The sequence below is a fragment of the Nansenia antarctica genome (genome assembly GCF_963989245.1).
Source record: "Nansenia antarctica genome assembly, chromosome: 12".
Taxonomy (NCBI): domain Eukaryota; kingdom Metazoa; phylum Chordata; class Actinopteri; order Argentiniformes; family Microstomatidae; genus Nansenia; species Nansenia antarctica.
The window spans coordinates 16,163,588-16,177,435 of NC_137682.1; the positions used below are offsets into that span (position 1 = coordinate 16,163,588).

Here is a 13,848-nt window from a genome sequence, read left to right on the forward strand (position 1 = left end):
CAATCATGTGGTAATATAGAAATTGGCCAAGCCATCACCTTCCTCAAGGCCACCATTTTGGAGAGGCAGCTAGAGAAGAGCCATGAAGGAGGCAGAGTGACGTCAAATGGATTCCTGTCACAGCATTGGTAGAATCACAGCGCGCCACAGGCCCCTCGGTCTAGGCAGACACACATGTGCTTCTACCGTAATGTTGTACGATCCATCAACCACTGGTTTCTTTTGGACCTCCTCAGCTTTACCGTGTGTGTCTGTCGCTCTTGTATATATCATTTCCTGTCTCTCTATAGCAAAGATGAGTTTTCAAGTCTAGAGCTAAGTAGCTGTTAAGTATTTGTTGCTGTTCACTCGTACCCCCTTTTTTGTCTTGTGTGTGCACATGACTAAATATAGCACATTTCTGTATTCCTGGATAAATGTGTAAATGATCAATATTGCCATAGAACAGGAGGCTACGGTAAGTATCTAACTGTTATTATCAAACCATTTTCAATGGTACATCTGCTCTTTTGGCGGCTCACGTCAAAAGACTTCTGTCCTGCACTTCCAGATAGTATGTTTCCAAGGAAATATGCCTCATGTTTTTATTTATTTTTCTTTCGTTCATCTTATAGTTGTTCAATGCGGCAGAGTCTTCTCTGTTTCACCCACACCTCTACCTGTTCTCCCCGAATCCTTTATAGCACCCCTCCTCCTGTTTCGTTGTTCTCCCTCTCCAAGTGTATCATTTGTTGACGATACATTAGAGAGACCCCCCCTGCCGTTTACGTTGGCCTGTCGATAAGTATCCTCTCCAGTCCTACCTGTCACCCCGCCAGGCGTCTGGTTTCCGTAGCCTTGTCCCCTTGTCAAACACAGGTGTCTTTTAGACCTCACAGGACCATTTTGTCTGTACAGTTTTCACAAAGCCTAAAATACCACAGCTCCACGCATTTGTGCACAACCGGGTATTTAACTGGCTCCATTCTGTACCCTTTTTTGGTTTCCTGCCCCGTCTTTGTCTGTTTTAACACCACGCTTTGTCCTCCTTCCCTTCTCTGCTAACATCCATGTGTGTCCTGTGTCAGAACATGGAGAGTGTAACTTTGTTGTCTGCATTGGCTCTCTTTTGCTGCTCATTGACTTGTTCCTGGGACAAAAATGAATTCCTCTGCTCACTTCTCTCATTCGTTTTGCAACCCCCCTCTTCTTCTCTTCAGCTACTATTGAGGCTATTGAGGCTGACGAAGGTAAATAGGCCCGCTGCCCTTTTCTGTTGCTTCTCCGCAATAGACAGGGGTTCCGCTGGGTTCATCCATCTTGCCGTAGCTTGTCTAGAGTGTGTTGGGTGTTTGGGCTAACAAATTGTGGAATAATTATTAACCCAAGAAAAGGAAAAATAGTCAGGGGGGGAAAAAATGCAGAAAAGCCACGCTTGTTTCAGTGGGGAACAAACTTCATAGCAAAGTGATATACATACTATATCGAACCAGTATGGTTTTGTTAAAGCAAAGTGCATTTCTTTTCACCAGCTGAAATACATAAAGCAGCCTCTTTGCCCTCTCACAGGGCTTGAACCTCAGTCTGCATGGCCTATACAGCGGCCCTGTCCAGATTAACAACCCCAGCCCCAATCCCCAGGACTTCATGTAGATCTGAATCCTACGTCCTGCTCTGTGTCAGTAAAAACCCACAGACACAGAAGACGCTGTTCACTACAGTATGATGACATTGACAAGCATGAACACATATTTCTCTTAAGGTTGACCTTCATTTTTATAATAATAATAATAATAATACATTCGACTTATCTAGCGCTTTTCTAGACACTCAAAGATGCTTTACAAACTGAAAAGATCGAGTAGTAATAATAAAAAGAAACAAAAAATAAATAAAATAAAGTATAGGGGCGTAACTTCCAGTAAGTGCTAAAAATCATCAAATTGAACAATCTATCTTTTATTTTTGCCTGGTTTTATTTGTTAGCTCACGTTCCACTGTAAAACAGATATTTATTGGTAACAGCGATTTCACTAGAGAAATAAATATTTTATAATATTGCCAATATAGCTAAATGAGTAGAGCAGTGCTTTATTGCCCTTGATAACTTTGAATGTTCATTCTGTGCTTGTAAATTGTTTATTTTGATTGTTCTCAAGACATTCTGTGGTAGTCTTATCATAGTTTTGTCAAACTGTTTCTGTTGGGTTTTCTGTCAAGAAAATGCCATTTAGTATCAGCCTAGAATGTCGTGGTGCACCTGGGTCTGTACCTGCACCCAATGCCCTGCACTCACGCACCCAACTGCAATCCTGCTGTGAAAGACTCACTGGTTTGTTCCCCTTTAAAACAACTGATACAGTTATGCTTTGTTTTTGCACAGTATACATTTGATAGGCACAATCAGAACTAAATTGCTCATGGGTCTCCAACGAAGGCCTCCAAAAGCCAATTTGATCTTCTCCAAAAAGAAAACGGCAAACAAAGCCACACCGCAAGAACAACCTCAACTGTGTAGTAAATAGCGGTTGGCCAGCTGCTATTTACGTTGGAATTGTTCCGTAATTCCTCTTGAGCGCCCCCTAAAGGATGGTGTGCGTTAATGTTGAGACTCTTTGCTTCTTTTCCCATGTGGTTCCTCTGTGGCCCTGCTGTGTCGTGTTCTCTTTGTGAGCTGCTAATAACCTGTGTCTGACCTGTGCTATGCAGCAACACAACTACAAGCCCCGTCCGCCCCCTCTCCACCGCCCTCCCTCCACCCCCAAATTTGTCTTCCAAAATGGCTCCTCGATCCAGATACGGATCTCCTGAAAATGTAGCTGTCCCTTACAATAACCTCCACTATAACCTCAAATCCCCTTGTAATTTGCTGCATGTTCCAAGCAGGCTTAACAAGTGGTTAGCACCAAGTACTGTAGCTCTGTAGTGTCTCTCTACGTGAGCTCTGTCTCACTGTGCCAGCTCTCCTATTTGTGGTACCGTGTGTTTCAGTGAGCTCCACTCTAATTTACATTCTTATTTTTTTCTCTTTTACCATGTTTCCTGGTCCTTTGTTTTGTTTGTGTAGTACAGTGGAGGGGAGGCCTGGTCCTTGGGGTCTTCCATTTTAACTTGTGCCTTTGAGTGATATGGATCAGTCCTCAGGTTGTAGTCTATTGTTCGAGCATTAGTTGCAACATCATTATAGTTTTTATCGAATTAGTTTTGCCTTGTTTTGGTTTTGATGGCACAAACTAAGTGACAACGTAATTTATATATATATATATGTATTGTGTGCTTTTTAAAATATGCCTTACGTAACCTGATATATCACTTAGTATTTTCTATGGAGATGTCTGTCTTTGATTGAACGGCAATGGCACAATGAAAACCTACCCCCAGCACCAGGGATTCCCCCCACAAACATAGGATAGTAGGATTATGTCATCCCTTTGTCAATAGAGATATCATATATTTTTTTGATACTATGGTATTTGGTGTTGGTATTGTGTTGTGACTTTTTTATTGCTCAACTTTCAGTGCATTATAGTACTCCTTAGCCTGTAAAAGGTATAATGATCTACTTATGATACTGTTCATATCTAAGATGCTGTTTGTAACAATGTTTGATAAGAACAAAAACATTATAGGGAATTTAGAATGATAAAGGGATAGTTCACTATTTAACAACTTTAAGTCAGATGGTTCCTTACCTTGGGCCAGGAGAAACTGTACCATGTGACTTTTCCATCCAATGGAATGATTAATTCAGCCAATCACTTCAGCAACAGAAGTTTCCATCTGTTGTATATTGTCATTGTATTATCAGCAACTCACCATTTGATTCCTGTCACAATGATTTCTTGACATTGAACAAAACCAATGACAACACGTGTGTGTGTGTGTGTGTGTGTGTGTGTGTGTGTGTGTGTGTGTGTGTGTGTGTGTGCGTGTGTGTGTGTGTGTGTGTGTGTGTGTGTATGTGAGTGTGTGTGTGTGTGTGTGTGTGTGTGTCTGTCTGTGTCTGTGTGTGTGTCTGTGTCTGTGTCTGTGTCTGTGTGTGTCTGTGTCTGTGTCTGTGTGTGTGTGTGTTTGTGTGTCTGTGTGTGTGTCTGTGTGTGTGTGTGTGGGTCTGTGCGTGTGTGTGTGTGTGTGTGCGTATGTGGGTGTTGGTGGGTATGTGAGAACCAGTAATGAGTAACCTCATATTTGAGCCTTCTGTACCTCTCTCTTCTAAATTACTCTCTGTTTCCCCCCCCCCCTCCCTTTCCTCTCATCCATTACCCTCTCCACATTCCAGCCATCAAGGGCTTCTCGCCCCAGCACAAAATCACCAGCTTCGCAGAGGCCAAGGGCCTGGACCGCATCAACGAGCGGATGCCCCCGCGGCGGGACGGGCTGCCCTCGGATGCCAGCCTCAACTCCCTCAACAAGGCCCTGTCCTCGCCGGAGACGACCAACAAGGCCCTGCCCTCGGAGACCAACAAGGCCCTGTCCTCGGAGACCAACGGCACGGACGGCAAGGCCAGCAGTGGCAGCAGCAGTGGCAGCAACATCCAGTGAAGGGCACCACGCTCCATCGCGGCGGGCGGGTGGCAGATAGGGTGGAGCATGCCACCCTCCTCCTCATCGCAGCATGCCACGGCAGAGAGGGGGCAGGGGGATGCGGTGATTTAGTGGCATGGAGGGGTGAATATAAGTGGGAGGGAGGAGGTCAGAGTGCACAGGGAGAGGCATCTACAATACACATTGAAGTGACATGTCTCTTTCTAGTCTTTGGATATGCCTTTAAAAAAAATTGCTCGTAGAAAGATATGGAAAGTTATCGCTTGTGAATGATCTTCTGAATGATCAGGTGATGTGCTTATTCTGTACCACAGTACGAGAGATAGAGAGAGATCTTAAAGGGATGTGAGAGATAGAGAGAGATCTTAAAGGGATGTGAGAGAGGCCAGATGTTTATGAAAGACCCTCACTCATTTACTGGATATGAAAGTTTTGTGTAACTTCTTACTAACTATTGTACGTTTACAAAATACAGCACTAAAAAGGACAGAATATAAAAAATGTTTTTAACATATAAGGGTGTACAAACTAAATAAGGACTATTTATTGATAACTTTTTTTTTCCTACTCTTATAAAATAGCTCTGAAATGAATTAGGCAGTCTTAAAAAGAATGTTGCAACATTGTTGAAATGCCAAAAAAAATAACGTTTTATGGTTTTGTACAGATTATGCTTACCTCAGGTTCATTTGGTGTGTGCTTTGACCCGATTTTCTGTATGATGGCTAATTAACTTGGTAATGAATACCTATTTTCTTGGAGTTTCATAACTGGAATTTACATTATCTATCTATCATTTGCAAATATGTTTTTGTTGTTTTATTGGTGGGGGGGGGAGTGGCATATGGGTGGGGTATAGATTTATTGTGACTTGCTGGAATTCTGTGAGTGTTCATTTTTCTCTTTTTAAGTATTGCGAACAAAGTAAACATAAAGAACCTATATTGTGTAAAAAATACAATTAACTGAAAGTTTCTGCCTATGCATGTTTTATAAAATCAAACAAAGGAAATAAATAACTGAATTAAATACCTTGGCTGCAGAGGCCTGTTTTGAAATGTAGTGCGCTTTAGTGAATACAGTATATACTGGAAATGTATCCCAGCATTCTTTAAATTAACACCATGAAAATGCTTTATGCCTTCAACTTTTTTTGTAAATGAAGCATTTAACTATCTAAGATGGATGAGGAATCATATTTCTAACATGCGCTTGTAAGTGCACACAGTCAGATTTAGCATGTTTGACAATTCTTGTGAGGTTTGTGGTTACATGTGGAACTCAAAATGCATGATAGCTGTAAGTGTCATATAATGATTTAGACATTTTTGTTCTGTTTTGTAAATGAAAAGTAAAAAAAACAAAAAAAATGGAAAGTGTAATTTGGTTATTATTATTATTATTATTATTATTGCTATTATTATTATTATTATTTGGAACTCTGCTTTGTATATCAGTTACAGGTTTGATACTGCTCAATACTTTAGGTAAAGAAAATAAATCCATCAATCTTTTTTAAGAACTGCTTAAGTGCCCAAGTAATTCACTACACGACATGAAGCCTTGCTTTTGTAATTTAACTTCAAAACTGTTGGCAGATGAAGCATGCACTTGCAACTATGAAAAAGTATTTTATATTACTGTTCAATAAAAATGTGCATGAAATTTCAACTTAAAGAAACTGTTTTTTGTGTGTGATATCAACAGGCTTTCCTATTCTCAGATTTCAAGTCTGCAAATGAAAATCAATGTAAACATCCAAAATAAAATGTATTACATTATAAATATATTTTCTTTTGGCCATTTTTGCATGATGACTGTGAGTGACAACACAATGTTCACTATTCATAAATAATTCCTTATTATTATTCATTTACTTTTATTTTGCCACTGAGAGGACATTGTCATTTACAGAAAAGTGATAGAAAGCAGGATAGCGGGACTTTCTGCTCAACAAATAACTGTTAAATAAAAATATATAATTGGGCCTAAGGTGGTATGAGGGCCAGGTTATGAGTTAAGTCATGACATCCCTTACTATTGTGACAGGTGTCATGGGATCTATGGCCACTCGGTCAGTACTTCACTGTAACATCTCATACATCAATCACTCTTTGATCAATTAATTGGAATATACAGTAATGTCAATGGATGTCAAATATGTTTACCACTATTATCTTTTCTCTAGCTGACCTGAAAGAGTACGGTAAAGGTGTGAAAATATATTTTTGTTTTTCGTGATTGACTTTAAGCCTGTTGTATGAATCTCACTTTGGAGTTACTGGAGGTTCTTTCAACAAGGGAACATTGCCTTGGCCAGAAATACGTCATGAGTGCTTGGGAAATTAAGACTTGGCAGCACCTTGTTGCCAAGTAGTTTCCTTTTGATCACAATATGGACTTGTTTGATTAAATTATGAAAACAAGGAGAGGAATGCCGGAACACCTGTGGATGTACTGTAGGATGTTTACGCCTTCAAAGTTGGAAGTAACACCAGTCAAATGTAATTAAAACTCAATTACAAGGTGTTAAAGGGGTAGTGTAGCTCTGGTACAATGTGTGGAACAAACTTAGTGTGGAATACATGTATGTGTCCAATCCATAGAGGACATGACCTTCTAGACAGTGTCAGAAATCAAATCTAGACTTTTGTGGTGGAGTGGAGTCCCAACTCTTTTTCTAGAGAAAGCAGGTTCCTTTGTAATGCCCGGGATGCTTCACATATTTCCTTAACAAACAAAGTCTCCCACCCTGATGTTGACCTTTGATCAATGGCTGTATTCCCACATACAAGGATAAAAATACAGAAGGGCCTGTCCCTTACTTTCCTCCTCAGCTTCACATGATAAGATTCCATTCTTGGAATAGCAATCAGAGAAATAGCCCGATAACAAATGATCAGAAACAGATGATTATTTGATCATGATGATATTAACAACAACAACAACAACAACAAACGGAGAGGTAATCTAATGTTTCCTTATCTGCTAGATTAATTCTATTTTTGTATTTATATATATATTTTTCTAAGATACAATTGTATCAGCTGCACGTGTAAATATGTAAACATATGCATGTCAGAAGATTTAATCTGGTATTTCCGTTACTCTCCCTGGCTTTAGGGTCTGGAAACCAGAAGATCCAAAGCTGTTAGATAATGAGTAGAAGCCATGTCTCCCAGGGGTGGGTGTTCTGCATCCCAACTGTTAGGCCCCTTTCCCCTCCCAATATCCCCCTTAGGAAGAGAGCCTGTATTACCATCTACACATTATACAGTACTCCTGACTGTAAATGCCAGCAAGAGAAAATTTATAATTTGTTGTATTACTATTCATTAATTTGGAAGAATATTTATTTATATATTTTTTTAAGGCAGTGGCTTGGTCGAGGACTTGCTGGAACGGTGCATCCACATTACCAATGGCTGATCATTCGTACCCAGCTTTCAGGACTTTGATGACTGAGCCTTTTCCCAACCCATAGTAAGACGCTACGGTGTCGCATCCCCATATGGCATGGGCTGATGAAAGGTTCTTGACAATTTCTGAATGCTTGGCCAGTGTCGCCTTGTCGTCCACTATTGCCCTTTCGTTGCGGGGGGATACAGCAATGTTTGAGTTACGGTGACACTCCCTATAGCCCCTGCCAGACTATGTTCATTTGGACTTGAGGCACAATGCAGGCTGGAAGGAAGCACGTTTTTGTATCCTGTTTTGGGAAGGCCAGAGCCGAGCCTTGACATTGAAAAGGAGCTAAGTAAGCCCCACAGGAAAAACACTAAGTCTTGATCGAGTTTGTTATAAAGAGATTTCACAATGTGATAGTGTTTCTCTACAGAAATGTCAGGTTTTGAATAATACCATCTCTTGTTGTGCATTGACTTTAGGTTTTATGACATTTTGGTGAGATCTAATTGCTGTGAGAGAAGCAGATTCTTAAGTGGAAGAAGTAGACATGGGGTCAGGAAGTGGGCCAGTGGGGGTTTACTCCTTGTCTGGTCCAAGGAGACACTGCCCTACAAAGACTATCATCTTTCAGATTAAACGTTAAATCAATGGTTGGTCACACTTTACATTAATTTAATTTTTTCATTTCATTTCAAGCCTTTATTTCAACTCGGGGACCATTGAGGGAGACCCTCATTTTCGGTGGGGCTGAGTGTACAGGATATACAAATATATTACAACATAATAAATACATAAACATACGTAGTGCAACAATACAAAAAAAACACAATGGATCAATCAAGGCAGGTGCAAATAGATATGCAATGGTCCGCCTTGAATTGACCTATACAGTGGGGGAAATAAGTATTTGATCCGATTTTGTAAGTTTGCCTACTGACAAAGAAATGAACGGCCTATCATTTTAATGGTAGGTTTATTTTAACAGTGAGAGACAGAATATTAACCAAAAAATCCAGAAAAACACATTATATAAAAGTTATAAATTGATTTTCATTTGATCGAGGAAAATAAGTATTTGATCAAAAGATGACTGGTCTACTTGGTGGAGAAAACCTTGTTGGCAAGCACAGAGGTCAGATGTTTCTTGTAGTTGGTCTCCTGGTTTGCGCACATCTCAGGAGGGATTTTGGTCCAGTCCTCTTTGCAGATCCTCTCCAAATCCTTAAGGTTTCGAGGCTGTCACTTGGCAACTCAAAGCTTCAGCTCCCTCCACAGATTTGATGTGCCAAACCTGGTGACCAACTACAACTACGTCTGACCTCTGTGCTTGCCAACAAGGGTTTCTCCACCAAGTACCGAGTCATCTTTTGCTAGGGGATCAAATACGTATTTCCCTCGATCAAATGCAAATCAATTTATAACTTTTGTTAAAAGAAGTATATATATTTATATACATTTTTTTTAAAAATATATTCTGTCTCTCACTGTTAAAATAAAGCTACCATTAAGTTTATAGACCGTTCATTTCTTTGTCAGTAGGCAAACTTACAAAATCGGCAGGGGATCAGATACTTAATTCCCCCACTGTAGATGGGAGAGAGTCTGTTTTAAAAGTGCTTTGCAGCAGGTTCCAGGAGGGTGGAGCAGCAAATAAGAAGGCAGTCTTTCCATGTTCTGTACGCATACAGGGGACCTTTAGCGTAAGCCAGTTATTTGATGGGGTAAGGTAAGGGCCAATATTCTGACTTAACAGTGAAGAAATGGTGGCAAATTCCCAAGCAGCGCTTTATAAATAAACAGATACCAATGCCTATTATGCCTCATTTCCAGGGATGACCAACCATGTTATATAAAAGAAAGATTTGCTCCCATCTGTGTAGTACCTCTAAATGAATGGTGTAGTGTCATTAAAAACATCAGCAAGCACAACAAAACGACACAACAGGCAATACACTACATGACAATACAAGACAAAGCAAGACAATACAAGATAAGCAGGCACAGCAAAATGACGCAACATTGCAATACAATACAAAACGAGACAATACACAGATACATGACAAAGTGACGAATATAATTTAAAACTGTGTTTACGAGCAGTGCTTGAAATTAGTATGATTACTCATGATCACAAATTTGGTTTAGTTTAAGCCACCCCTTAAGTTTAAGTTTAAAAGTGAGAAAGCTATTGAACTCTCTTAAATCAGTAGGAAGGGTATTCCAGTAATGGATGGCTCTGACTGAGAAGACTGTTACGTGATGTTACGTTGTTTTGTAATTGCAAAGTAATAGAGTTTAGAGGTTTGTGGACTGGCCCTTATTCCATTTGTGTAATAACACAAGTCCCTCAACTTTATTTACCATGCAATTACCAAAATACTATGTAACAACATGTTCATAGATTTTAAGTAATTACAGCATAATGATATGGTAATGATTATTTCTTTGTTTGTGTGCATGTCCTGTAAGCATTCTTCATAGACGGAAGTAAATGTCTGTAACCTGAATGCTGTAACAATAACACTCCTAAGTAAACAGTGTAAGGTCATCTGTGTGCGTGACACTCCTATGAAAACAAAGAAGAATGGAAAACGTCATCAATGGTATTTGAACTGCTCTGACTCCTGCATAGTTTTCCACAATGAGCTGACTTCACCAAGCCCATACCAAAACAAATTAAGTGACGTAAACATTTGGGCATTAATTATCCATGAGTCTCTCGCAAAAAAATACAATAACATTTAAAATAAATAAATAAATAAAAACAAAAAACACGTCCAAACTTTGCAGCTGGTGCAAATGCTTAATGAATCTGGCCATAAGATTGTATTGACAAACAGCATGTTTGTGTACATGTCCAATACAAGAAATCCTGATATTCAGATGAATTTCAAATTTGGGTGGTTTTATAACCTGGCAACTGCACAGGAGTCGGCCCAACAGCCACACCAGGACACACTGGACATAGGCGTCACACTGGTCAGGGACCTCCCCTGTCTCGTCATGGGGGACTCGTAGGAAGGAGCCACATGCCTAGCGCCAGGGGCTGTGGGGGCCCCAGAGTAAAATATTCCATCCGCACCTGGATTTGATGGAACTATGGGTAACCCATGAGAGGTCCAATTTACATTTGGCCCCGGTTCAGGGCTTGGTCCCGAACATGATTCAGCCACGATTCATGGTGCTAGTGCACCCTACATAGCAAGTCTACATGGCTTCAAGTGGAAAGCGAATAAGGGTTGGCTTCAGAAGCGTGGAGTATGTCTTTTCAATGTTCCACTCCCACAGCCCTAGTTCTTGCCTTTGGTGACCGTCGACTGTGAGATGTTGCAAGACTGCTTTGTTGCTATCCAACAGCCCCCCACTCCCCCCTCTCACTGTATAGTGGAGGTGTACAGTTTTAAAAGCCTGCAGTTTTCTTTGGGTGTCTGGGTGCATTCCACTACAGGAATTGCTATGTCTTGAGCTCTGATCAAGGGCATCTCTGTTTCTGAGATTTGTGCTGCAGCCAGTTGGGCTCCCCCTCTCACTTTCATGAAATTCTACCGCCTAGATGTGGCGCTGGAACTCAGTAGGGAGAACCGGGTACATTCCCATGTACTCACTGAGGCTTTCTGTATGGGCTTTGGCAATCGGGGAGTTGTGCAAATGTCCCATAGTGAGATGTCGAACCGAGTCGACTGAAAGTGAACTTTGGGTTTTTGTATGTAACCCCGGTTCTCTGAACGAGATAAGGGAAACATCTCACCAGATTGACCGCCTTCTAAAGGCTTGTGAAGAGGTGGTTCACAGAATTAAATGGTCGTGCATTGCAGTAGCCTTTATAGGCTGGGCTAGGCTGGGGTCAGCCATGCAAAGTGCTCCCACCCTGTTCCAGGCGTGATTGAATAGGGTTTCAGCAAATAGGATACGCAAGGGTGCACATCCCATAGTGAGATGTCTCCCTCATCTACTTCAGAGAAGCGGGGTTACATACCATAACCCAACGTTTTTTATTCTTGGGCTGCATTTGATTAAACACCCCTGCATATAGGCCTAGACTGAAAAGTCATCTGTACTTACCATCTAGTGAACGACAAAGAAAAACAGCAAAAAAACAGGCTTTTGGCAATCAAGTCCCCAATCCAAGCATTTGAATCTTGCAGACTATGAACCCAACACGTGTGGAGTGTTGAATACAAGGTAGGAAATAATTTCAGTTTGATGAATGCACCACTGGATGTCTGGATTATGTGGGATGTATTGTGCTCATAATTTGCTGGTTATAAATCTCCACTGCTGGAGAGATATGTTTAGGTGGCTAACTAAACACACTCTGTTAAATGTTACTAGTTTCTAGACTAGCCAGCACTAGTACATACTGTAGCCAGCTAATATTAGACTTGTGTTGTGTGAGATATTGCTAGCAATTTATGATGAGATATGTTACTAGCTACAAATGCAGCTTGGTGAAGATAAAATCTGTTGCTGTAGCTAACTATACTTCACTGGATCCGTCACTGATATGGTCGTTGTTATGTTGGGACAATATAAAAGGAGGAAAACGTATAGTTTCCAGCAGGAAGAAATTAGGACAACCCCACATTTATGCAACTGATTAGAACATCATTAGAGAGGATTTTGGAGGAGCCTGTTATTTAAACCTCCGACATTTAGTTTGGTTTGCTCTTGATTGTTGAAGTGAATGGTATAACCATGGCGAGATCAAAAGTGCTCTCTGAGACCTTCAGGAAGAAGGTTGTAGATGTGTATGAGTCTGGGAAACAATTAGACATCAGCCATTCCACTGTCTGGTAAATAATTTACAAGTGGAGAACATGTAAAACAACTGCCAACATGGCCAGGCCAGGCCATCCTAGCAAGTTCAGCCCAAGAGCAGAGATGCTAAAAGAAGTCTCCAACAATGCTAAAATGTAATCACACGACCTACAGGTAGTGTGCAAGGAGGAAACCCTTGCTGTAAAAAAAAAAAACATCAGGGTAAGACTAAAAGTTTGCCAGAGAACACCTAGACACACACTGTGACTACTGGAACTTTGGACAATTGAATCCAAAGTTCAATTATTTGGCCCAGTAACAGAAGACTTGTTTGGCATAAACCAAAGACAAGAAACACAAGGACCCCATACCAACTGTGAAGCATGGGGGTGGATATGTCATGGTTTTGGACTGCTTTATGGCAGAATTCTTTATTGTATCAGAGGGTGCTTGAGGAACATGTGAGACCATCTGTCCAACATTTTGTGCATTTATGTGGACCATGCAACATGACAAAAACCCAAAACAGACCTAAAACATTCCAGTCAATCCACCAAGAAATGGCTTAAAAGAAAGAAATGGAGAGTTCTGGAATGGTAAAAGTCAAAGTCAAAGCCCGGATCTTAATCCTATTGAGATGCTGTGGAGTGGTTTTAAATGGGCTGTGCATACAAGACAGCCCTCAAACCTCACATAGCAGAAAGAATTCTGCATGGAGGAGTGGAAAAACTTTCTCTCAGTCAGAGACTGGTAGACAGTTATAGGAAACGTTTAATTGAAGTCATTTCAGCCAAGGGGGGCATTAGGACATAGGGTGTCGCCGACTCTTTGAGTATTTGTTCCTGCCCTCGTGTTGCTGAAGCAGCATGACCAGTATGAACGAGGCTATGACATATCTCAACAGGAACAAATAAGTGACAAGAGTTGGCGACAGAATACAAACACAACCCTCACAACAGAGTTCCACCCTCCACCACCACCACTCTCCTCCCCATCCTCCAACCCCCTCCCACCCCACCCTCCACCTCCTCCCCATCCTACAGCCTCCCCCCCTCCCCTGGAGGGAAGCTGGTGTATTTCCTCCCCTCCTTTATCTGAAGGAAGTGCCAGAATAAGCAGCAGCATGTGAACACCTTTTCCACTGGCTGATTAACACTG

The 13,848-nt window shown here is 41.0% G+C and overlaps 1 protein-coding gene across 1 annotated transcript in view; it reads left to right on the forward strand.

Annotated features, from left to right (window-relative positions):
* LOC308168424 (protein phosphatase 3 catalytic subunit alpha) overlaps positions 1 to 5,245 on the forward strand; it is an 89,585-nt gene extending 84,340 nt beyond the window's left edge. Inside the window, exon 13 of the mRNA XM_080543005.1 lies at positions 4,259 to 5,245. Within this exon, the coding sequence (XP_080399131.1) occupies positions 4,259 to 4,521 (263 nt within the window). The 3' untranslated portion in view covers positions 4,522 to 5,245. The remainder of the gene's footprint in view (positions 1 to 4,258) is intronic.
* The last annotated feature ends 8,603 nt before the right edge of the window (positions 5,246 to 13,848 follow it).